Source organism: Saccopteryx leptura, chromosome 4 (genome assembly GCF_036850995.1).
Source record: "Saccopteryx leptura isolate mSacLep1 chromosome 4, mSacLep1_pri_phased_curated, whole genome shotgun sequence".
Classification (NCBI taxonomy): domain Eukaryota; kingdom Metazoa; phylum Chordata; class Mammalia; order Chiroptera; family Emballonuridae; genus Saccopteryx; species Saccopteryx leptura.
In genome coordinates this window covers 20,678,824-20,706,378 of record NC_089506.1, presented here as the reverse complement: position 1 = coordinate 20,706,378, position 27,555 = coordinate 20,678,824, and the positions used below count along the sequence as shown (strand labels likewise).

General features: G+C 37.0%; 1 protein-coding gene across 1 annotated transcript in view; it reads right to left on the bottom strand.

The window, feature by feature from the left end:
• Positions 1–27,555, bottom strand: part of DLC1 (DLC1 Rho GTPase activating protein) — a 377,124-nt gene that overhangs the window by 213,181 nt on the left and 136,388 nt on the right. Inside the window, exon 5 of the mRNA XM_066380251.1 lies at positions 1,496–1,529. Within this exon, the coding sequence (XP_066236348.1) occupies positions 1,496–1,529 (34 nt within the window). The remainder of the gene's footprint in view (positions 1–1,495; positions 1,530–27,555) is intronic.

Genomic DNA, 27,555 nt, shown 5'->3' with positions numbered 1-27,555 from the left:
TAGCAGTATAGAAATGACCTAAAGAGATATTAAATAAAGAATGACAATTAACTTTTTTGTGGTTATTGTTCTTGGGGAGGAAAACTTTCAGGCTTATGATAAAAAGTAGTTATTGCATTATATTTATACCCTGTTTAATTTGTTTCTTGTTGTAATAAAAATACTTTTAAAATATCTGAGAAGCTTGATAAAATGAAGCGCTTCTCCCTATCAATCTGAAATCATTTAACTTCCCTGAACGAAGAGAACTCGTTGGCTCCCCAGCCTCTCAAGTAATGGCATTTCCATCCCTTTTCCCTTTCCTTAACAGCCAAGAATTTACATCCTAATTTCTTCCTTTGGGTATGAAAGACTATGCTGGTATTCTGGAACAAGATGACAAATTTACCCCCTAATATACTTGGTTAGAATTGTAGTTTATCTTGGGAATTATAGAGAATGTCACAACCATATAATACCACTGCATTGTTAAATAGAACATTTTCCTCTTGAACTAACCAACACGTGATGCCAGTTCAATATTTTCCTTCTATTCTGAGTGGTTACTTTCAACATATTACAGTAAAGACATCAGGAACAGCCTAACATTGAGAGAAACCTTTAGCCATGGCAGGATAGACCATAAAAACATTTGTGTGAAAACTAGCAACAAAAATAAGATCACTGAGCTAGAAAGGGAACATCCTTGTATGAAAACCATATCAGACAAACGCCAGTGCTTCACTATACAATCAATTGAAATCGTGACATCTTCTTTTAGATACAATAAACCAGTAATATGGCTCTTAAAAATCATAAATGTCTAAGAACTAAGTGATGGGCTTCAAGTTTGGGAGTAAACTTTTAATCTGTACTTTAAAAAACTATTGTTATTACACAGAAAACATAAAACAATATTGAGGAAGACCAACAGATTTCTTAAAAGCACATAATCCCATCAGTTCAACTCTTAATTTTTTGTATTCTGTGTTTCTCATTGTCCTTACCATTTTTCCATAATATTGTTAAATAGTTGTAATGAAGGCAAAGACATGGAAAAATAGTATAATTTTTCCCAATAATTATTCATATTGCTGTACAATTATATTTTTGATGGTATAGCATCAGCTTTAAGTAAGTACATTTTTTTATTAAACATGTTACTTTTAATTAAAAATTAAATCTTGATAATTATTAACAACCTATTTCCAAAGACCATTCTCCAGTATACTGAACAACATTTCATTCTTTCCCCCAAGTAAAAGTTGTGGTTGTCATTACAACTTGTAGGAAGGCTACAAGAAGCACACATTCTAACATGACGAAGAGCTATATTTTAAAAACACATTTGTTTTCTTACATTTTGAGCAACACAATTTATTTTTCAGCAACTCAACTATATTTGTCAAGAGAGAGATGTGATTTATATATTTGGATATTTAATGAACTGTCTACATGAAGATTAAATTTATTCTAAAAGCGATAGGAAGGAAAACACAACCATGTATCTACTCACCAGCCTTTTCCTTCTCTGAAATACCTGGAATAGCCTGGAAAAGAAAACAAAAGTTACAAAATTGTGGTATTATCAGAAAGATACATCAAATAACATTATTAGGAATAAAATGGAGTACTATAAATGGAGAAAAATTAAATCGAACTTGGCAATAGAAAAACAAGAAGTCAGAGGTCCTGAATAGACATTTTCCCAAAGAAGACATTTAAATGGCCAGAGGGTACATGAAAAGATTCTCAGCGTTATTAATCATCAGAAAAATGCAAATTGAAATCACAGTGAGAGATCACCTCACACCTGTTAGGAAGGTTATCAAGAAGACAAGAAATGACATCTGTTGGTGATGATGTGGAGAAAGGGAAACGGAACCCATGTGCACTGTTGGTGGGAATGAAAGTTGGTGCTGCCACTATGGGAAACAGTATGAAATTCATCAAAAAAGTTAAAAAAAAATTTAAATTTAATAATAAAATTAAAAAAAATTTTTTTGGACCTGTGGTGGCACAGTGGATAAAGCATTGATCTGGAAGTCTAAGGTTGTCAATTCAAAGCCCTGGGCATACCTGGTCAAGGCGCATATTGGAGTTGGTGCTTTCTGCTCCTCCCCCCATCTCTCTCTCTCTCTACAATGAATAAAATCTTAAATTTTTTTTTAATTTTAATAATTAAATTTTAAAAATCAGTAATCTCATTTCTGAATATATATATTCAAAGGAAATGAAAAAAGGAAATCAAAGGGATATCTGCACTCCCATGTTTATTACAGCATTATTCATACCAGCCAAGATATGGGTGTAATATATATATATATATATATATATATATATATATATATATATATATATATATATAAACATTATTAGGCATAAAAAAACCCCAAATAGTGCAATTTACAGTAACACGAACCTTGAGGGCAATATGTTAAGTAAATTAGAGAGTAAAGAAGTGGTTACCAGTGACAGGGGGCGGGTAGGGGCAGAGTGGGTGGCAGAACTAGGGAGAGGCTGGTAACAGGGTACAAACTCCCAGCTGTACGATGAATAAGATTGGAGGATGGAATGTGAAACACGGTGGCTGCAGTTCATAACATTGTAATATATAATTGATATCTGCTAAGAGGGTGAAACTTAAATGTTCTCACCCCAAAAGGGGAGATATCTGAGGTAATGGCTGTGTTAATTAGTTCTTATGTAAAGAATTATTTCACAATGTATGTATCTATCAAATCACCATAGGTACACTTTAAATATATTACAATTTTATTTGTCACTTATACTTCAATAAAGCTGAAGAGGAAAAAAAAAAGAGAGTTGTGGAACTATCAATAAAGTTATTAGACCCAGCTATGAGAATTCTAAATCATCGTGTTTGTTTTATCCTCTGAAGACAGATCCATATTATCCTTGAAAGATATTGGCAATAAATGAGACAAAAATACTCTTTGAATTTGGGTAGAATTTTTGGAGTTCATTTGTTTTGTCCCATTTTGGAAGGCAGAAAATATAAATTGTGTGTTGGGGCTCTGGCATTTCAAATCTCTGCCCTGTCCCTTCATGACTCAGAATCTTCCCTTAGGAGACAAGGAAGTCACTCCTACTTCACAGAGCTGCCCAAAGGACAACTAGGAGCTTCCAGAGAGCACACGAGGTCCTCAGGGAAAGTCACTGTTCTTACTGTTTGTTACTATGGGCGTTGGGCCAAAGGGTCTAAACCTCTCTGACATGAGAAATTTAAATGTTCAATTCCAAGCATCTACTGTTTATCACTATCATTATTTTAAAAATAGAGTTTAGAATGAGATGCTTACAAAAGACTTCAGAGTATAAATGTCTTTGTGGAGACTCTAAAACATTTTTAGGAAGTTGAACTTCTGGTTCCCATTTACATCCACTATTCATGTATAAAATAAAGGTAGCATGAGGACAATAACTTGTATTGGAAACCTTTTCTACTCTATCTAATTCACTGGGCCTCCTACCCCACAGCGACTGATCACATAAGATGGCCCCAGTAAGGATCATTGCACCTGTTATATTATAGATCAGCCTACAGAGATAGCGTTAACCTGCACTACCAATAATATCAGATATGAAGACACCTATTATCTTTGTGAGATATTTATTACTGCAGAGATCCTCACCTTTTGCATTTACAAAATTTGGAGGTCGATGTAAATTTTCAATTAAGAGAAAATTCTTTCTCTGGATAAAAAATCGAGCGGTGGTTTTGTTTTGGCAAGACTGAGTTATACTAAAAGGATATTTTGACTTAACCTCAATCTGTGCTTAGTTGTTCACATCTTGTTCTCAGGGTGGTGACATCTACTCTGCATCCTGACAAAGGCGCAACCACGAAGAGGCTGTCCTATGACGAGCAGCAGTGGAGGGTCACGCCCAGTCATGAGGAGACTGTCAGGTGATAAAAGGCAGCGGAGGGCCACACCCAGACAGCAGCAGAAGGATTGAGTGGACTTTCAGCATCTTCTTGGCCATGCTTTCATTTATAGCAGGGTAATCTGATTTTTTCTTTCCTTCTGGAAAAATTCTGATTCTATATTCCAGGAAAGCTATTTTCTCTTTTCACTAGAAAGTTATTCTACAGTTTTGGTGATATTTGTTTAGTTCTTATATATCTTTTGGGAAAGGATTTAAAAATGGAATTAAATCCATACTGTGTTATATTTTAAGCCTAACTCTTGGATTGTCCAGCTGACTGGAGGTTGCAGCTTTTAAATTGACTTTTTTCATTTATGAAAAGCAAATAAGCAAACAATAAAAATAAAAAACCTTTCATTGATAAGATTGTAAAGGTTGGTGATAGGTAAAGAATGTTTGATGAGAGAGGTCTTCAGCATACGAATAGCTAACACTAAGTTATTAGTGTGCACAGGGCACAGTTTTAAGCTTTTATCTGCATAATCTCACTCAATCCTTAGAACAGTCCCATGAAGTTCTGGAAAGTAAAGCAACTTCTGTGAGGTCACAGGCCATAATGGAAGATAGGACACAGACACTGGCATGCTGGCACTGAGGTCACTAACACTAATATCAAAATACTAAAGAGGTAAAGAATTGAAGCAATCTCATGATAAGATGTAGACTTAGCTCACAGAATCTCTGTGCAGGTTTAACGGTACTAGACATTTAGAAAAATCTAAGCCCTGGCCGGTTGGCTCAGTGGTAGAGTGTCAGCTTGGCGTGCAGAAGTCCCGGGTTCGATTCCCAGCCAGGGCACACAGGAGAAGCACCCATCTGCTTCTCCACCCCTCCCCCTCTCCTTCCTCTCTGTCTCTCTCTTCCCCTCCCGCAGCCAAGGCTCCAGTGGAGCAAAGATGGCCCGGGCGCTGGGGATGGCTCTGTGGCCTCTGCCTCAGGCGCTAGAATGGCTCTGGTCGCAACATAGGGACGCCCCCTGGTGGGCGTGCCGGGTGGATCCCGATCGGGCGCATGCGGGAGTCTGTCTCTCCCGGTTTCCAGCTTCAGAAAAATGCAAAAAAAAAAAAGAAAAGAAAAGAAGATCTAAGTAAGCTCTCTCTTATAGCTAAAGCTTTTAAGGCAAACTGAATGTCTTGCTCTGAATTACCAGTTGACCAGTACAGGCCTTCCATATTTTATTCTATTTGATTACAAAGCATGCAGCTGAACATGTATAAGTAAATATTTAATAAAAATGCTAATGAGTTGCACTATGAAACAAACGTATTTTAGCCTCCTTATAGGCAGTGCCAATACTTCACCGAGCCAATGTCAATTACTTTAAATCTCAGCACGTTCCACACGATTCTTTAAGCTACCGAGGCTGACTTTACTAAACTGCAATGGCCACATTATGAGGTGGAGCAAAGAATGTCAAAGTTTAATATACTCAGAATCTGGTAACTTCTCTTTTAAAGTAAAATCACATCATAATAAGAGCCGGATGTCACTCAGCTATTTTATTTTGGAATTTGAAGGAGAATTGTCTCTTTAGAATATGGTTTATAAATAATTGATTAAATTTATGAGATTTCCCAGGCATGAAAGACATTAAATTTAAAAAAAAAAATACTGACACTTGGCTTTTGATTAATTAAAGCTATTTGTTGATTTTTATTACATGCGTCACATTATTCTATGTCTAACAACCTTTAGGAAAGTTTTCTTTTTTTTGTGTGGAATTCATATCCAATTGAAGACAATATATGAAAAGATCAAGAACAGTTCCACTCAGTTGATGCTAAATGACAATGACCATCACTGGTGTGACATTAAAGGAGCGGAAATATAGTAGATAATTAGGACTCCCCAGGTGGAAATGAAATGTTTTCTCAGTTCCTGAACCTTTAGGAAGAAGGTGTTGATCAAGAGGTTTTTTTGTTTTTGTTTTTTTTCACCTTTGTCTTCTGAGAAAAGATATGGCTAAGTTGGAGGTCCATGACCTGAGGCTCCATAGTGTTATGTCTGTTGCTTGGAAAGAAGCATTCCATGCAAGCTGGTTGTATAGTCTGGTGGAGAGTAAGTGTTCATCAAACATTTGTGGAATTAAAATACCAAATGCATATTTGTAGGTACAGTTCAAATAACATGCATGACTGCTGCTTATGAGAAAGCTCTCATAAAAAGCATATTTTTGAATTCATTAGAGGCTTTTGTTAATAGCTGCCATATGTTTCATTTGAACTGTATCCTCAGGAAGTGATTTAACATTTCTGGCAATAAAGCAATTAAATAGGATTTTCCTGCTGGCCATATGGGTTCGCTGTAACTTCATATTTTCTTCTCTCATTTCTCAATGGAACAAAGGGAAGTCTACTAATAACTTCCAAATGAGAGAAAAAAATAATTCATAGCCTTTTGTTGTTCTTCATGATAGAAAGACAACCTTTCATATGGCTATCTGACCCTCCAATAGTTCTTCACATCTAAAGATTTTCATTTAAGTTAATCTGTTAAGGTGTTTTACAACTGAATTTTTAATAAGCCATTAAAGAGAAAGTTCTTTAGTAAGAGGAGAGGAAACCATTTGCTTTCTCTTAATGAGGTCTTTAAAAGTTGTGTGAGGGAGCTTAAACTGTGTGTGAGTCTGTTTGTGCCTTTGGACGTAAAAAATGGTTGGGGAAATGCTGATTTTGCCATGCCTTGTGAAAATGTTGTGGACATATGTGGATTCTTTTGGTCTGTGCTAGGATGGCTCTCTGCACTTCCAGGAGGACTTCAGCTGAACACCTTTTAAGAATTTACACTAACTACATAGAAGCTGCTACTGTAAACAATAACATAAGTAACAGATGTCATATCTGAAGCTCTTTAAATATGACAATGGAAACATTCCAATTGGTTCAATTTCTTCTTGATGACTTTAGGTAAAAATTGAGTGTGGTTTTCCTCTTTAATATGTTATTTTTATTAACATGCCATGTTCCTCATTTATATAAAATTTTTTCTTATAATTTCTTGGAATCAGGACCACAGAATTCTACTATTCCGAAACCCCTTTAAAGCCAACCCTTTCAAACACTGGGCAGCTATGATAGACTGAAAGCTTCTGAGAAGGAATTCATTTTGGTTCTGCACTAAAAAACAAAGTGCTTTAAAGCATATTCTGTTTTGATTTATAGAGAGCTTCTCCATTTGTCCTTTGAAAATTTGTAAATATCAGTGGCAGAGTAATGTGTTTCTTTCCCTTAAAAATATTCATGTTTGTTCCGACAAAAAGATCTTATTGAGAAGTCTAGAAAAGGGTAATTATTTTCTTAGAAATTTCGGGAAAAGCTCCCTCAGTGATAGCACAGCCTCTGTCTCAGATGAGGGCATAAGAGCCCATTGTGGGTACAGGGACAACAGCAAGAGTTTGGGGATTCACATTTTTGAGGGAAGACATGAAAGACAACATAAAAAAAGGGTGCATTGGAAAATGGGTTTATTTTCATGTATTTATTTAAAGACTCTTTTGAAGTCACTCCAGTCTGCAATATTATTAGCCAGTCAATGATTTCTGTTTGCTTTCATTTGAACAAGTAGTTCATTGAAAAGCTGTGTCTGATTGTCAATCTGATATCATTTCTTTTGGTTTTCAAAGTACTTCTCTAGCTTTGAGGATCATAGTTCTTTCATCGAAAATACAGACTCCTCTTGGTGAAGAGAATTTAGAATCATTTAATCATGTTTCCCAAAGTATAGCACTTCGAATACCACCTTTACAATTTTTACTATAAACATGAATCATATAAACATAAACCATTTAGTAATATTTTAAATACTAAATTTAAATACATTTTGAAGGGGAGTGGGGAAACTGGGTGAAAAGGTGAAGAGATTGAGAAGTACAGATTGGTAGTTACAGGACAGTCGGAGGATGTAAAGGATATGAAATATCAGTAAAATTGTAGTAATTAGGGATGGTGCTAGGTGGGTACTGGAAATATTAGGGGGAACACTTTGTAGAGTATATGATTATCTAACCACTGTGCAATACATCTGAAACTAATACAAAATATTAATTATAAGATGTAATTGAAAAAATAGAAATAAAACATCATTGAGAAAATAAAAAAATTAAAAAATACATTTTCTTTTTTTTTACATGACTTGTTTTAGATAATAAAAATAAAATGCATAAATTTATGTGCTTGAATTTTTGGTCATATTATTCATAATACACATTAAAATAGCTACAACATTTTAAATGTTTATCTCTATATCAGTTGATATATACCATGCTTTGGGAAACACTTACCTAATTCTAGCTCTGTCATTTTGCTTATCAGGATTTTGAGATCCAGGCTCTTGTCCAGTGGTACAGAGCCTTAGTTGGCCAAAAGGAGATTAGACTAGAATCTGGGTCTTAGAGCACTATTATATCATTATTCATAAGACTGGTGAAGTCAAGAGTCACCAAGATTTATTCCCCTTAGTAGTCATGATTGTGGTTTAACTTGATCTCTCAATCATACAACGGAAGATAATGGAAATCAGTTACCAGAAGAAGAAATGATGTGCTGGTATGAAGACTTTTTTAAAATACACACACATACAACCAGAGTAAAATAAATACATGCATAATTACCTAAGAAATGCAGTTCATGTTGCGTATCCTTCTTATTTCCAAAAGGAATTTGACATGTCTTATTTGGTATAACTTGTCAGCCATAGTGAGAATTTTTTTCCCCATGATTGCTGACTGCAACAATAGTCTTTATAAGTTTGCAGATCAAAGTAATAGTTTCACCTATATTCTATGGTGTAGAAATTTGGGGTCTCAATTCAAAATAGTTGTGTGTTTAAACAAAGACCGAGTTGATTCTTAAGGGGTGTTTTGGTGATGATCTTAGGCTCATGTATAGCTATCTGTGAGCAAATCTGTGATGGTCTTCTACTGGATAGAAATGTAATTTGGGCTTCTGATGTTTAAAAAAATATTTCCCCCCAAACACTGGAATTTACTGTATTTAAAGTTGATGATTCTTTCTTCAACAAACCAGAGAATATTTTATTCCACGTTCACTTCAGATAGCTAAATATTGAATTTAAGGCTAACTCCTGCCAAAACTCTGGTTAAGGATATTTTTATTTGGATATATGGTTTAAGAGAAAAACTTAATATTATTCTAAATTTAAAAAAGAACAACACTTTTTGGCAAGCTAGATAAATAGAAAAACCCATGATTGACTTCTTCTCAGCAATTATTAAAATTCTTAATTATAATGCTCTATATCTACAATTAATCCATTGTTGAAGATAATATTCATGACAGAATACTTCAGATACATTTTCATGTTATAAATTTCTTTCAGAATTTAACAAATCATATCTCCCCAAATTTGTTGTAATGAAAGTTCAGTGCTAATGATTTATTTAATTGGAGTAACCATAATAACTTACATTTGGTATAATCATTTTACCCTTTACATATCTTTATATAGTTTTGAAATTTTATTAGTCCTCCTTTATTTGTGTCTTTTGTTGTAAGTTGCTCTTTTTTTCTATGAATATGTAAGTTATATATTTTAAAACATAGTACCTGAGTTATGTTCAACCTTAAGTCTGGGAAAAGAATCATTGCTAAAGTGTCTGAACACATTCATAAGTTTCACTAGAGACTTGTTGCCTCATGTTCATTTCTCTTTTATTTATTCTGAACTGTTTGTAATTATTTTCTGTTATTTTGAAAAGAGTTTTTATTCTTTTTTTGGGGTCAGCTATTGCCATTAAGTCTTCTAAAGCCCATTTTGGAGCTACCATGCTCAGACCCCACCTTTAATTCCAAGCCTCTCATCAACTGTTAATAGATGGGTCTGTTCTTTGCCCCTTTGGTATAGACAAGAAACACTATTCATCTTGGGTCCTTACAAGGAGTTCTGTTCTCCCAGCTCTGTGCATCTTGAAGTTTCAGGGCCTGAGGGCATGTAGAGAAATAAATCTTATACCAAAAGATGTAGAAAATTTATCTTTTGCATTTATAGAACCTTTGAGTGACCTCTGAACAGTAGAGGATAACTGGGACCACTACTCACATTTAGCCAGAACATCTAATAAGATATAATGTTTCTGAACTAAAACGAATTTCATACATAATTTAGAAATTATTATATTTACTTTATATTTTTTTATTATTTTAAAAATATTATTATTTTTATTATTTATTACCACATTAATATTTTTATCCAACTCTATGTACTATTATATAATGTATTATTTGTTAGCAGACTTAGATAAAAGTATAGAGGCAAGGTATTTGCTAATGGTTAACACAGATTACATATGATATAATGCCTAGCTTATAAACAAAATAACTTGCCTTATGAATGTTTTTGTCTCCTGTATTTTCACTTAGTCTTTTAAAAAGCTGAGTAATAAAGCATTTCATTCATACTCACTTGACCAGGTTAATCACTACCAATTATATTCAAATATAAGTTTAGATTCATATCAGATGTGTGTTACCTTTTCTGGTATATATTCCTGAATAAATCCTTAAAATGTAAAAAAAGTCTACCTTATGAGGAAGAATGATGGGTTTATTTAGAGATGAACTTGAACCTTTCAATTACCTGTTCTTGAAAACATGGTAAATATTCCAAGAGCTGTCTCTCTAAATCACAATGTCTTGGAGCACAACGTATAAATTATTTCACCCTCCTAGGAAGGAACTCTTTGCTGGTTAGTTTCCATTGGCCCCTCCAGATTTCCTTTCTACTTTGTCCTCTGTACTGGTAGTCTGACCTGGATGGGAAGGAAGACCATATGCACTGATTTGCCTGGGATAATTCTGATTTATCTGGGCCTCCTGGTCAGTATAGAATTGGTCTCAGAATGTTCCTTTTTCTTTATTTTAAATGGACTTTATTTTTTAGAGCAGTTATATGTTCACAACAAAATTGAGAGGAAGCTGCAGAGCTTCCCCCTATATACCTTGCCCCCTCAGACACAGCCTCCCCCCTTACCAACAGCTCCCTCTGCCCCCAGAGTGCTGTATTTGTTACAACTGATACACTTCCATGGACACATCCTTATCACACAAAGTCCCTAGTATACAACAGAGTTCACTCTGGATGTTGTATAGTCTTTGGATTTGGGAAAATATATAATGACATACCGTACAATCACAATTACAGTATCATACATAATTGTTTTACTATTCTACACATCATCTGGGCTTGGACTACTCATCCCTCCTTCCCCTTACTCCAAGGATCTTTGCACTGTCCCCATAGTTTTGTTGTTAGTTGGAATCAAACAGTATGTGGCCTTTACATATTTTTTTCCACTTATAATATGCATTTAAGGTTCCTCCATGTGTTTTCATGTCTTGGTAGCTCATTTATTCTTAGCACTGAATAGTATTCTATTGTCTGAATGTACCAGTTTATTTACCTATTTGCCTACTGAGAGATGTCTTGGTTGCTGCCAGGTTTAGACAATTAACTATGAACAAAGTTTCTGAAAACATCTGTGTGCAGGTTTTTGTGTAGACATAAGTTCTCAACTGCTTTGGGTAAATACCAAAGAGTACAATTGCTAGACTCTATGGTAAGAGTATGCTTAGTTTTGGAATGTTCACATTTTGATGACATAAAATGATAATAGTTGTATTCTGTAAGTCAGGGTGGCCCTTTCTGGCCCCTCCAGTCCTGTCTAGTAGTGTGTAGGATTCATGCACAGAGAACAGTTCTCGCTCTATATGGTTTTAGGGAAAAGAAGACTACTGATAGACTCTTTCCCCAGCCCTTTCCAGGTGTCATCTAAAAAACACGTCCCCTTTAAGAACAGCAGGCTGGTTGCTCCCTGGTTTAACAAAGTGCACTCAGACACACGTGGCTAGGGACAGCTGACCCCTGATTTCTGGTGGTGATGAAAGTGTCTGGCACAGCTGCCTTACTGGTGGTCACTTGGTGTGGCAGCCAGTTTGGCTCTGGTGTTAGCTGCAGCCAGCAGGCTACACAGAGCCTGGTGGGGGAAGGGGAATGTGGGTCAGGATTCTGTGAAACATGCATACGTGAAACACCGGGGGAAACAGGAGAAGCCGGTCTGCCGCAGAGTGTGTGGAGTGCACGGGGCGCTTCTGTCACAGGAGTTTCATCATTTACTGTACGCTGCAAAAATCTACCATGGCGATGCAATTGCTGGGAAGCACTTTTGGGTTTTTTGTTGTTGTTGTTTTTTGCAGTAATCACAATGTTAGCAACTCCTTTAACTCCCCATAGTGTCCCAGTTTGGCTGAGGATTTCCATGGAAACACTTTGCATGCCCTCCATTTGCAGCATCCCAGGGCCCTGGCTTCCAGGTGGCGTGAGCCTGTGGGCAGTCCCAGTAGGGGACGGAAGGGTGTGACATTGTGATTTCTAATAAGAAAAATATATTTGGTCTCCTTCCTGGCACAAAGCTCCTAGAACACTTGGGATTTCCTAAGTGGCGACAGTGATAAAGGTGTCTTTTGTTATGTTAGTGATGTGACTTTTGGAAAGTTCCTAAGGATGGGGGCTGGTTGCCCATGGAGTCAACCATGTGCTTAGAGGGTTGGAACCTTCGGTCCCACTCCACTCCTCGCCCTCACCTCCAGGGGCCAATAATTTAATCTATCACACTGACACAATGCAGCCTCCATTAAAACCAAGAAGGAAGGGATGTGGGGAGCTTGTTGTTGGTGAGCCTATGGAAACTTGGTGAGATTGGCTTCTTGGAAGAGGTATGGAAGATTCATTTCTTTCCCCAGAACTTGCCCAATGCATCTCTTCCCTCTAGCTGTTCCTGAGTTATACCCTTTTATAATAAACCAGTGATCTAGTAGGTCAACTGTTTCTCTAAGTTCTGTGAAGAAATTAATTAAACCCAACGAAGGGAGTCATTGAAATCTCTAGTTTATAGCTGGCCAGTCAGAAGCACAAGTGACACCTAGACTTCCAATTGGCATCTGAAGTGGGAGTGGAGGGCAATCTTGTAGGACTAACCCCTTACCATTTGGGATCTGACATTATTGTCAGGTGGACAGTATCAGAATTGGGTTGAGTTACGGGACACAAAACTGGTGTCTGGAGAATTACTAAACAGTGTGGGGGAAAGCCTCTTCAACACTAGAAATTGGGAGAAGGTGTGTTTATTTAAAGGAGGAAGGAGTGTTTATTCCCTTAGATGCTAACTGGGGATGTGGCCTTGAACTGGTTATATCCTTTCCTCCAAGGTCATTGCTGTTCTCAAGCCTGCTGACTTGGCAGATTCTTCCTTTCTAAGTTCTGTTAACAGCTTCTTCTTCTTTGGGGCCTTGGAGTGATCATAGTTCAGCTGTGACTAAGTCCCCCTGTGCACTGCACCATCCCTTATGTTTCTCTTACCCTACTCTTCTGTAAATAGTCCCTTTGTAAATATTCCTTCCTTGCATGATCCTTTTGCAGGTTTGCCTTTGGGGCCCTGATTGCTACACCTCTATCCTTTCTTTCTTCTATGAATGAGCATGGAAATTCAGTTTCTCTTCCTACTCCCTCTATCTGTTTGGAGGTTATGTAGGACATACACTGTAATGAATGAAAAAGTCTTAGAAACCACTGTTGTATCTTTAAGGTATTATAGTCCCAAAAAATTGCATTTTATAATGAATAAGTGCATTCTGAGTCTTCTGTGAAATAAAACTTGTAGCACTCACACATTCTGAACCGAGGCTAATGGTGAAAAGATTGTAATCATTGAATGTAAGGAAAAATTAAGTAATAATATTTGCAATTAGTCACATTTTTGTTTTTAAACATAGATGGAAAGATAATTAACTAGCAAATATGAAGCCATTGGTTTTTGGATTGAATTGTTTTAATACCAATTTTCTATATAAAACTTGTTAAATATTTTTGCACATTAGTCACGAAGGTAAAGTATCAATATATAGGTGTAGCATGGTTAGCTGAAATTGACATATATCTTTAGAAGTTAGATAAAATTTTGACTTTATCATCAACTAAATGCCTTAAAAATATTTTTTCAAAAAATGTGTATTAAAGGCTGAGTAGAATATAAGAGATGGGGAGAGAAGGTGATAATTTAGAGTTCTAGGAGAAAAGACAGGAATGAAATGGCCATGTTCAGCACTTGTCCAGTGTCACTAACGAACTAATACTCCCCCTCTGTGGGGGCTGTGTATAGTGTGTTGGGGTAAAACACAAGGGGAGGGTGTGAATGAAAGACTAGGAGGCCCCAAACAAGGGGAGGGAGTACAGAAGAAAAAAAATTTTGAACCAAGACCTTTAAGCATAGAAAAAAGGTTGAGAAAAAAAAATCAGAGAGATAGGCTCTGGTCAAGAGAGAACGTAAGATCTTCTTGGGCTAACTCTAACTTATGCATTGGGTGCAATTTCATCCAAAGATCTATTTTCTGTAAACAACAGAAAAAAAAACTGGTAGCATGATTCAAAATAAAAATACGAAGACAATGTAGTATTTTTTCTTTTTCAGGATTACAATATAGGGTGGGGCAAAAGTAGGTTTCCAGTTGTGAGTATGTGAAAAAGTTTATTCTTGTATTGTAATTTATTAATTATTGTGTTATTTTTCATATGAACAACTGTAAACCTACTTTTGCCCAATTAGCCACTGCTCCCCCCCTTTTGTAAGTAGGAAGTTACCATTATATGAGTCCTAAGTCAAGAGTATAATTCATCCAGTTCTCAGCAAAACTGGAGGATTTTCTGAAGTATCTATCTTTTATCTATCATCTATCTATCTACCCATCTATCTATAATCTTTTTTTTAATAGAAAAAGAAACACTTTTAAAACTGATAATGATTCACTATAAACCCACATGGCCCAGATGAAGACGTGACCTATTTGTAAGTTTTTTTTTTTATAAGAATTCAGTAAACATGCTAAATTTTCTGGTAAACCTATTTTTAATTCTCCCAACTCTTTTCTTTAGTATTTGAGTCAAAATTTAATTTACAAATAGTACTTTTCCAAATATTCTTCACACTGAGAACATTGAGTACTAAAAATTAAAGATTTATTGAAGTAGACCTGAAAAATGTTTTTAGTCTAATGTATTATTTACAATTGGGTTTTGAACAATAGTAAATTTCTTTTATGATGAGCAAAATTTCAAATAGAACATCAAAATTGCTTTTATTATGTGCTTAATTAGTTAGTCAAAATATTGAAGAAATTATCTACCAGCTATTTTAACTGGTAGCCACTGCTGTTGAATATCTGTAATCATTTTGTCTTTGAAAGACCACCACAACTCAATTAATAAATAAACAAACAATTGTTATGTTTGGAAGTTCTTTGTTCAACTTAAATTGCAAGTATTTTAGTATATTTAGCTACTTGTAACCCTTACAAAACTTACTTTGTTGGACACAAACTGTTAACTTGAATTTAGATTTTTGCCTTGGATTTCATATGGCTCTGACATTCTAACATGATTAAACCCCAAAAGATTTAAACTTGGTTTCTAGCAACCTCAGATTTAGTCTTATAACCTTTAAAAAAGTTAAACACTTTAGATCACAGTTTTCTTAGTTATAAAGTTTAGCTTATCTTTAAGGTTCCAAATTTTAAATAATTCTTCATTTGTGCTGAAATGTCCAAGTTTCTCTTGGAAATGTCTGTCAGACAAAACTTAGCCAAACTGAAACCATATGAGTTCTAGGAAGTAATATTTCTTTACTGCATAGAGAGGCATTACCCATAGAGCTTAGTGTAATGGTTTTAATATATGTCCACAAATTCTTTTACACTCCTCTCTTAAAAAGATAGCCTCATTCCCCTCCCTAATAGAATATAGCAGAAGTGATGGGTGTGTGACTTCTCATACGGTGTGCCAAAGGCAGCACAGCATGCACTGGTATAAACTAACTCCCAGTCGTGAGGAAACTCAAGTCACCCTGCAAAGTTCTTGTGACAATAGCAGCGTGAATAAGCCATATTGGAAACGGATCCTCCGGTCTTAGTTTTGCTTTTAGGAATCTTGACAGCAACTTCACAGGAGATGCTAAACTAGAATCACCTAACTAAGTTGCTCCTGAATTTTTAACCAAAATTTATAAGTATTCATTGTTATTTTAAGTTGTTAAATTTGGGGGTAATTTGTTATGCAGCAACAAACAACTAATACATTTACTTATATATTTATTTATTTATTTTTAATTTTTTTGGTAGGCCAACATCTTTAATTCTAGCTTGCACCTGGCGGACAAGTAAAAACATACACTCTGGGCTCCAAAACCCACTCACATTCAGTGCTCACAAAGCTACGGACTTATCCGAGTTTCCTAGAATCAAAGGTTTCTAGCTCACCAGACTTTATTCACCTCTGTTCCCCATCTCCTTCTTTCTCCCTGCACAAACTGCACAAACTCTCCACTTACTGGCTTTTCACTCAACACTCTGCCATCTTGGCTGCTTCTTCTGGCCTCCTCCACGTGGCCTTTCTCTGCTTTCTGCTATGATCTCTCTGCTCTCTCATGCTAATTATCCCAGGAACCAAGAGCTACTTATATATTTAAATGAAGAACTAAACACTATCTTTTGTATACATTTGCAAAACTATACCTAAATTAAAATTCATCTCATTTTCTAAGAAACTAGGTTTTTTAGAGCTCCTTTAAAAGATGGTTTTATTTAAAGATAATTGATTTACTCCTACTATAAAGAAAACAAATGTCCCCTGCTACAATTCAATGACTTTATTTGGTGTGTCTGTGTGCGGTAGATCTAGTGGAAGCTGGCCTCTGTTCTTCATTATTCTCTTTCATCGTTCTTTGCAGTTAAGCATCCTGATTAAATCGATGGTCATTGAACACCCCTGTCCATTTTATGTCAAAATAGGAGTTACATACAACACAATAAAAATTTATTTCTACCCTTAAGGAACTTAGATTTTTCAACAAAATATGATGTGAGCACACAGGGCATATGGTCTTCCTACCACATTGACATACAAACAGAGGTAAGGTAATGCAGCAAAACGAAAACTTCATTGTTACTGAATATTTATATGCAGTCTCTTATTTAATGCTCACAGTAATCCTAGGAGGCATAAAACAAGCCTTTCACTAGTTGGTGGTATTATTTCTTTTGAAAATAAACATATTTCTGGTTATAAACATAGTTTAGAGACTTTGAAAATACAGAAAGATTCCCTAATGTGCTATTAGTGTAAATCAGTCCAGCAAGTTGGCTTATGAATTATGTGGGACAACTTATGTATCTCAGTGTATCTAGTTTTGTGGCTTAATGAGAGGGTCACTGAGCAGAGAAAGGACAAGTCTGTCTTGGAGGACAGTGGGTACAAAGTTGGACAAATCAGACTGGATTTTTTTTTGTCTTTCATTAGAGAGAGATCTAACCATGTTTTAAAAATATTTGTTGTTTTTCTCTCTTGAATATGCTAATAAGGACACTCTCTAGAAGTACCAAAGAAAGCAAACAAGATTTTTAGTAGCTCATATTACTGGGGAACATTCTGTACACATATCTTTAGGGTAATTCCCCAAAAGTGACTTTAAAATAAGCTTTAACTCTAACAATAGAATACAGTTTTCTTTTCTGTGTAAATCTGAGTAAACCTTTACCTTCCAAACCAAATTCAAACCATGTACTTTACATATTAAAGAAAATACAGAATATACATTTCAGATTAGAATCATATCACACACCAAGATATCGCGAAGTCTTTTCTAAACTTGAGAATTTGCAATTTAAATCAACCAAAATGCACTTACAAAGGTTTTCCCCCCCCATAAATCTCAAAGACATTAGTTTGTGTATTTTACATGCTACACACATATGCTATATATTGTAGAAGGCAACTATTAGGGTATCAAGTAGTTTTTTGACAGTACTTTGGTGATGCTGTATAAAGATTTTTTACCATAAGATATTCCAAGTGACTGATTTGCTTAAGCACTAAATGCTAAAAAATGTTTTGGGTTTCTTGAAGTTACACAGGCTTAAAAGTGAACTATGTAGAAAACAGACACATCGCTCACTGGAAGCGAGGATCATACCAGAATTTGTTTTTATGATCCTATAACTTGCAGCAATTATTTTATAAAACAACTGGAAAGCACCGACAAGAAGAGAGAAATCTCAGAAGTTGACCAGTCTTGACTTTTTGTTTTATAGCTTGTTTAGAGCCCTGCAAGGAAGTCGGAGCAAGGCTAATGAGCTTTTGGCTTTCGGACCAGAACCAGTCCCTCGAGAAAACTGTTGAATTATATCTCGTCTGGCAAGAAGGGATAATGTGATACATAGAACACATTTTTTTCTTGCTCCCAATAGTCATCCAGTTTTGCACAATACTTCCACAACACTCCTCAGCACTTAAACGTGCTCTGGGACAATGGCTTTGCGCATGCACAAAAGACCATCAAGAGGCCACAAACGTCGCTCTGCTACATCAAAGGAGGTTGAGGAGCGCGTGCTCTCTGAGCCCTGATGGAGGTAGAGGCATAAGCAAGTCAGGCTGAGCAATTCCTAGTAAGTAATGGTCTTTTCTGTGAGAACAAACAGCTGCTGGAACTCTTTGGAAGATGTTACAGAGATTTAAGAATTCCTAAAAAAAAAAAAAAAAAAAAAAAAAAAAAAGCTTTCAGCACTCTCACAGCTGTAGGTAGGGACTAAATACTGTTTGGGCAAAAAACATTGTCTTCTTGCAGCACATTTTAAAACATGCAGTGGTTTATGTTTATCCCAAAATATAGTAAAAAAAAAATGGCTCTATCAACCACACATTCAATATATACTGAAAACATGATATTGCAAGGCAATGAAGTATAATTTCTAGTTTCAGTGAACTTGAGATCTAAGAATCAAAAAAGACATATACACACAAGTTTCACTAATGATTCAAGAAACTGAGAGGGGATGTTCATTGGGTAGGAAGAAGGCCCAGCTTTTTACAAAGGGAGGCTTGCTTGCACTTAAACCATAGTTCTGTATCAGCTGACCTCTACTTAAGTTGAGATGTGGTGTAGTAAAACATTCAAAGGCTTACAAAAAAACTACACATAATTATGCATATATCTTGCTACTCGTAACTCAAAATCTACCTGCTTCTATTCTTACCCCAACAGCAGCCAACTTCTTTCTTTCTTTTTTTTTAACTTAGAAGAAGGGAGATAGTGAACCATACTCCCACATGTACCCTGACCAGGATCTACCCGGCAACCCCATCTGGGGCTGATGCCCAAGTACTGAGTTATTTTTAGCACCCAAGACTTTTGTATTTGGAGCAACCAAGCTGTCATCAGTGCCTGAGGCTGATGCTGGAACCAACTGACCCACTGGCTGCAAGAGGGGAAGAGGGAGAGCAGGGAGAGAGGGAGGGAGAGAGAAGCAGATGGTCACTTCTCTTGTGTACCCTGACTGGGGATTGAACCTGGGACATCTATAGCTGGGCCAACACTGTATCCACTAAGCCAATGGGCCAGGGCCAGAGCCAACTTCTTAAATGAACAAGCAACACTAGCCTCCAATATCTTTCTTTTACTAAATCCACATAAAGAGCCTGACTAATCAGTTATGTCTAAGTAATAAAAACCAGTAAAACTGGGACTTCCAGTAATTCCTTTCTCAGATTAGCTAGATCAGTGGTTCTCAAACTGGAGTGTGCATCAGAATCACCAGCGGACCCTATTTCCAGAGGTTTTAGATTCAGTATATCAGCAGATCTAGCATAGAGCTAGAGAGTTTATATTTTCTTTAAGTTCTCAGGCGATGCCATTGTTGCTGCTCTGGGGTCAATACATTGGGAATTGCTGTGCTAGGTGAACACACTGGTTTGATTTCAACTCTGAAAGCAGAATCTGTGGCTGGAGTCCAGTGAGTGATGAAAAGGATAACATGAGATGATGCTATCGAATTCAGTGGTAAGTAGAGTACACAACACCTTGTGGTTTATGTTAAGCGCTGAGAATCTTTCCACGGTTTTTCTGTAGATGGAGGATGTGATCTGATTTGCAGTTTTCAGAGATCACCCTGCGCATTCTGAGTAGAGCATATCAGGAAGGAGGGGACCAGAGACAGTGTTAACAAGTCAGAGATAACAGTTCCGGGAATAAGAATGACTGCTGCCTAGGCTGCAGCACTAGTGAGGAAGATGGGGAGGAGTGCTCAGACCTGACTTGCCCTTCAGAGCGAGAATCGTCAGCCTTGATTGGCCTGATGGTGGGAGTGTGGGAGGGGCAGCTTCCAAAACAGATGCTCAGCTCCTGTCCTCCGAAGGCGAGACTGCGCGGGGAGTGGACTGGGTGGTCGCGGAGCTGAACTTGGCATCGCACAAGCTCAAGTAGAGTCAGCTCTAGGTCTTTTAGATTGTTAGTTATAGGAGCTTGGAGGTCAGAAGAGAGGTCGGGGCTGAAGTATGTACAAATTTGGTGGACGTAGAGCTGGAGAGATGAAGCCTGGTCATGGGAGAGAGGATGTGGGACGAGATGCTGAATTTAAGGGCCAAGTAGAGAAGGAGCCGGCAGAGTGATCTGATCAGGACCAGGGAGGAAAGAGAACCCAGAAATGTGTGCTATCCCAGAAGCGGAAAAGAGAGGCTGTGTTGAAGTGAGAGGCAGTCTGGAGATGGAAGTGATGCTGACATCAAGTAAGTTCCAGAATAAAAATGCATGATTTGATCTAACAACATAAACATTGAGGAAGCGTAGCCCCCCAGGGTAGATGTGGAAACCTGCTGGGGATGGGAAGCTGGATGGGAGTGAGATGAGGAGTGAGTGGAGGGGAGGAAGCAGACGCTGATTCACTGAATCATTGATCCAGACATTGATTCATCCGATTCAGTGTTAAACAAGCACGGCATGAGAGACAACACAGCCCCGGGGAGAAAGGCGATGAACGGGTTCCCTGCCCTGGAATGGCTCCTGAAGGTCTGAATTGGGAGACAAACAAGCAAGCGCCTTCCCTTCCACCTCTCTCCCCAGACTTTCCTCAAAACAAGCATTACTTCATTGCCTGGCGACTCTGCTGGTCTCATGGAGCTCCCCCAAATTTTCATGTCAAAACATACATAAGAAATGATCATCCGTACTTCTTAGTCCCTTCCCCTTCTTCACAGGGATGTAAAGTACGGCATGGGCAATAGAATTAGTAATGTTGTAATGACTATGTAGGGTGCCAGGAGGGTCCTAGAGTTACAAAGGGGATCACTTTGTAAATTATATAAATGTCCAACCACTGTGCTAATATAAAATAATATTGAATGTCAAAAAATAATGGTAATATTGGTACAGATTGATGAGTTGGCTAGAAGGGCTTCTCAAGGTGGGAGCTGTGTTCTAAAAAAGCCATTCCTGTCCTTGGTTCCAACCTATGAGAAAAATGGAAACTTAGTCATCCCCAGACTGGTTTAGGCTGTCATCACATGAACCTAGGTAGGCTCAGTTCTATTCATATCTAGGTTCTTCCCATCAAAACTGAAGTTCAAAAGGTTTATAACAGTGGTCCCCAACTCCCGGGCTGCGGACCAGTACCGGTCCGCAGAGAAAGAATAAGTAACTTACATTATTTCCGTTTTATTTTTATTTAAGTCTGAACAATGTTTTATTTTTAAAAAGTGACCAGATTCCCTCTGTTACATCCGTCTAAGACTCACTCTTGATGCTTGTCTCAGTCACGTGATACATTTATCCGTCCCACCCTAAAGGCCGGTCCGTGAAAATATTTTCTGACATTAAACCAGTGCATGGCCCAAAAAAGGTTGGGGACCACTGGTTTACAAGACAGACATTCTACTGAATTTGGGGGTTGTCTGGTCTTTGATATTGTCCTGATTGCTCCTCTGCACTATGGTAAGGAAATGTTACCACTAATAATGTAGCATATATCTAATATAGCTTATTATTATATTTAAATGTTTTTACACATTATTATTATATATTTAAATATTATGTCTTATTTCTCCAATTAACCTCTAAGATTCCTAAGGATAAGAATATATTCACTTTCTTTTTGTCCTTCCAATGCCAGCAGGATATCTTTCATGCTATAGATAATGATATTGACTGATATGTACACAGGTATATGAGCTCTACATTCACTGCTCAGGCTTTGTAATAGAAGAGAAAGAAATATTGTTTTATTATCGAATGCTTACAATTAAGATTTCTTTTTGCCTTTGCATCATATACATCTCTGATACTACAAAAAAAACAACTAGCAATATCGTACTGAGGTGGAGCTTCAGCAAATTATGTTCACACTTCCTTTAAAATGATTATTAGATATTTAACTAAATTCTTGCGAACATCTGAGTGGACACAAAGGTGTACCTTATTAAACAGATGTTGCGTCTGTGTGGCCTTTCCACGTTCCTTCAGTAGAATGTTGCACATTCTGTGAGCTCCGAGAAAATATCAATTATTGGTAATAGTTTTGAGGCCAGAATATTCAAACCAGTCAGCAGCTCCCTTTCCCCATGACTGCTTTGCTAACTAGGGACACTCCTTTCTGTGTGGCGTGATGTTTCTGCCTCATGTTTCGAGGTCCCAGGTCCCAGATGTGTGACAGCACATGGGGCAAGGTATGAGGTGACTGTCTAGTGAGGGGTTAGGTTACATGCATCTCTCTTTTCTCACTATTGGCCTTTTTATTTTGTTTACTTGTTTAACTTTTCTCCAGACTCTCTGTGGCACCATGGCTAAAAATAACTATTTAAATGACTTTCCTTACAGGTAGATTGTCATCAATAGCATAGAATCAAGTCAGCCTTACAGGTTGGATTTCCTTGTTGAGAACCAGTCACACTCCTGAAATTAGGTTAAAATGAGTATAAATAATAGATATGAAGAGGAAAAAAGATAAAGTGCAGGATATGGCCCGAATGGCTTAAATAAGCTCTGGGACACATGAGCCCGTAGGAGAAAGCTCATCACTCATTTATGACTTGCTCGGAGCCAGGGTCCTCTGGTCACCGAGGTTTCAGTGGCTCTCTGGCTTCTAATATACCAGCTTTCTAGTAAACAGGTGCTCACACTGCTTATGCTGGGATAGTATGTGGATTGATGCTTTGTAAATAAACCCCAAATTTTCATTTAATTTTTAATTTTTATTATTTTTTATGTAATACACTGACTACCTTGGTTTTTCTGAAGGAATTTTCTCCTTATTAGTATGATGCCTGGCCCCACGGTAACATGGTGTCCTACAGAGTGCCCAGTAAAGACAATGCGCCAACACCCACACCCTAAGTCCTGGCTAGTACAGGCATTCTTTACTCTTAACTTAAAGTATTTGTAGGCCCTGGCTGGTTGGCTCCGTGGTAGAGCATCGGCCTGGCATGTAGGAGTCCCGGGTTCGATTCCCGGCCGGGGCACATAGGAGAGGCGCCCATCGGCTTCTCCACCCCTCCCCCTCTCCTTCCTCTCTGTCTCTCTCTTCCCCTCCCCCAGCTGAGGCTCCATTGGAGCAAAAGATGGCCCAGGCGCTGGGGATGGCTCCTTGACCTCTGCCCCAGGCGCTAGAATGGCTCTGGTCGCGACAGAGCAACGCCCTGGAGGGGCAGAGCATCGCCCCCTGGTGGGCGTACTGGGTAGATCCCGGTTGGGCGCATGTGGGAGTCTGAATGCCTCCCCATTTCCAGCTTCAGAAAAATACAAAAAAAAAAAAAAAAAAAAAAGAAAAAAAAAAGAAAAAAAAAGTATTTGTAGACAAGAGAAGATTACCCAAGTGGCACTTACTTCTGAGTTGATCCTAAATGCAGATACAAAATAGAAAAATAGAAAAATAAGTCCCTCTCTCATTATCAAACTGAGGCGTTGTGAGCAATAGGTATTGCTAAAAAGACATTATTTTGCTGGGAGTGGTGAACACATAATACGATATGTAGATGATGTATTAGAGAATTGTACACCTGAAACCAATATAATTTTATTAACTAATGTTGCTATAATAAACTCAATAAAAAAAGACATTCTTGGCTATGTATGTGGAAAATAGTGGTCTTCTTGTAGGGGGCACATCCAGTTTGCACGTCCCATTTGCTCAAGAATGTGAGGCGAGGTAGCCTTGGGCTAGGTATATAAAGAACAAATTCTAAGCCTAAGAGTATGTTCATAGTCTGGCTCATGAAAGGTAACACTCCCAAGGAGGCCGAGAATAAAGAATGTCCAAACTGAGGCCTCGTTGTAAGGATTCGTGCTGTTTTGTTAAAATAGCTCTTGTTGTGGAGGGTCAGGAAGGGGAGAGAAACCAGTAGTACTCTTGATTGTGTCCTTAGCTGCGTTCTGTTCACTGGTGAATGTCTTCCCAGTTAGGATGCCAGGGTTCTAATTTAGAAATGATGCAGGTGGAAACATTAAGAAACAAACCCCCAAACCAAAAAAAAAAAAAAAAAGAAAGAAAAGAAAAAAAGAACCTTGTGTAAAACCCTAAATCGTGGGAAGTTCCACTTTCTGTTTAAAAATACTACCTATTTTTGGAAATTTCTAAGATTTCAGAAGCACAAATATTTTTATATACCAAAAAAAACAAAAAACACAAAACCCTAAAATATCGGTATCGGCATCAGCTCAGGCCTGCTTCTTTGTGTTAAGAGGCTTTACCATCACCCTGTCCACGCCTTACGCCTTTTTGCTGGTCTGTTTCTTGATATGGCACATTAGAGAATGTGACCACAAAAAGACAGTGTGTGTAACTTCTGAAGATGAAAGCTCAAACCATGTCATGTCAACAGTAACCTCCATAAAACAACAAAAATTGTTTTAAAGGATGAATTTGCTTCAGCATTTTAATGACCTCTAAATCACACATAGTAAAAGCTTGAATATTTTGGACCTGGTATATCAATTGTGTTTTCTCCTTGATACAGCTTTAAATTTAAGAAAGGAAAAGTTAAATGTTAATTTCAACCAATGTTGAAAATCACTGCAAAGTGAATTAGGATAGTTTCCTGCCATAGCAAACATAGCATAATGACCACAACTCAAACTTTCTTAGAAGACTTTGGTTCTTCCAGTGCTTTCTGCTTCCAATCATCTGAGCTTTACACCCCGCCCTCTAGTTTCAAGAAGTGCACATGAGGGTCAGAGCACAAGTGGAGTACACACAGTGTACCCTGGAAACTGCCTGAAACAGTTAATGTACACTGTTGGCTGATCTTGGGTTTGTCTTCTCTCTGAGAAGTAAATTATGGGTTATTTGATTAAACCATCAGTTAACCCAGGTTAATTGGTATTTCAGAGAATGAAGGTGGTATATTTAGAACAGTATATTTATATGAGATGTCTTCTGAATTATATTGAATCACTACTGAAATGGATGCACATGAGTGGTTCTGTGATTAGAACCACTTGTACAGAAATTTACAAAAATGAGATGTCCATTTATTCTCCTTGAAGGCAGAGAAATGGATTAAACCTCTTCTATGGAATTTCCATAGCACCATGATTCTAAAGAAGTTACTTAATTAGAAAAACTAACTAAATTCTATTTTTTTTTTAAAAAAGGTTACACTATTTTTCATATATCATTTATTACTATTTCATATGAAATTAAAAATTTTTTGAGGTCTGCCTTATTATTAATAAATAAAAAATTCTTGAAAAATACCCTTTCCTTAACCATATTATAAAAGGAAGACTTAAAATTTTCTAAGGCTCAAATTGCTCAAAGGGGGAATGTAAAGCCACAGTGGGATATGAATCACTGATCTGTGCAGGAGTCTCCTCATTATCTTTTCTCTGCCATTTAAAACATTGTTTTATTTAGAACATGTGAAACAAAATGCACAGGAGCTCAAACTAAAAGCGAGTTCAAAATGACAGATAGTAGCTAGTGTGATCAGAGGAAATTAGGCAAATGGATATAGAATCTGTCTAAAGTTCAATAAAGTTCAGCCTGACCAGGCATTCGTGCAGTGGGTAGAGTGTTGGTCTGGGACACAGAGGACCCAGGTTTGAAACCACAAGGTTGCCAGCTTGAACGCAGGGTGGCTGGCTTGAGCGTGGTGATCATAGACATGACCCCCATGATTGCCGGCTTGAGCCCAAGGTCGTTGGCTTGAGCAAGGGATCACTCGTTCTGCTGTAGCCTCCCCCCACCCCGCCCCGGTCAAGGCACATATGAGAAAGCAATCAATTAACAACTAAGGAGCCGCAATGAAGAATTGTCAGGGTGAAGATAATTAAGGAAAGGCTATCTAAACTGGACTGAAATTTCTCAAGGCATATTTGAAATGAACATCCTAGTTTTCCTCATGGCAAAGTCATCCCTTGGTCAAGCTGATGGAAACCCTGTTCTGCATAAGAATGGGCCTCAAGAACTGTAGGACAAGATACATCATATATTCTGCCTTCTAGGAAACACTAGTAACAAACAAAATGTTCAGACCAAATCTAGATCTATTGTTTTGTAGAGCTATAATACCACTTTATTTATTTATACTATAGAATCTGCCATAGGTAAGTGGCAAAATTAATTAATATTTATTGAATCTATGCTAAAATATATATAATTATGACTTTATTGATTTCAAAACAAGTTAATTTTTTGACAAGAGAATAGGTTTTCATAAACAGTTGTCCTGAAAATTATGAAAAAATTTACATTTTCACTTATGAAAGTAAAATGTATTATTGCATGTTATATTTGACTTCAACTGGGAGAAATAAATAACATTCAGAATTTTTTTAAAATTGGAAACAGTGCATATTTCCAAAGACTTATCTTTCTTTTGATAATACAGCTGAGTTATTTTTCTTCTCAAATCCAATGTTTGTATTCAACTTTACTTCCAGTAGGAGCTAGAGACCATTCATTTAAATGTACGAAGCATAGTCCATTATTTGTTAGAATCCAGGGAAGCAGAGTCTTTAATAAAGTTTATTTTTCTAATGGACACCCAGTCCTAAGACAGAGAAAATATGATTTAATATTGGGACTGGAGGTAGAATTACAATGATAGAAACTACGACATATCAATATATTTTATGAGATTTGCTAAATTATTTTAATGTTCCAGAAAAAGTAACAATTCCAGGAAAAGTTTTTACCCTCAAAAAGAGAAGTCTGTTTTTCTCAATGCGTGAGATTAGCTTGTGTTTTGCAGTTTATAGCTACGAGACCTTATAGCAATAAATCAGGTAAGAGTGAGCGGTTGTGTTGGCCCACACAGCTAAGCTCTGTGTTCTGTCATAGGGATCTGCTGTGTGGTCAAAAAAAACTGAAATTATCAGAAGACTGAGTATTAATATGAGCTCTGTCACTAGCTACATGCTCTTGGCTTCTACCTTATCTTCTTTATAAGATAAGAAGAACAATAGTACTTGAAGGGTGGTTGGGATGATTAATAAATATTTGAAAATACTATGTAGTATGCCTCCTAAATAAAAACTGATACACTTATTATATGACATTAATGTTACCTCCAGAAAACAAAATCAAAAGCGGTGTCAAATTGGTCTGTATTCCCTGATATAATTTAAGTATCACTAAGTTTTCATTTAAAATCACTAAGTAGAAACAGGTGATCAGCCAAAGCAGATAAAATGAAAAATACAAAGTAAAAACAAAATCAATTGTTTCTGGCCAAAAGGCAAGGGAAAGTGTAACTTCCTTCTTAGAGGAAAGAATAGAAATAGAATGACTGATTCAAATA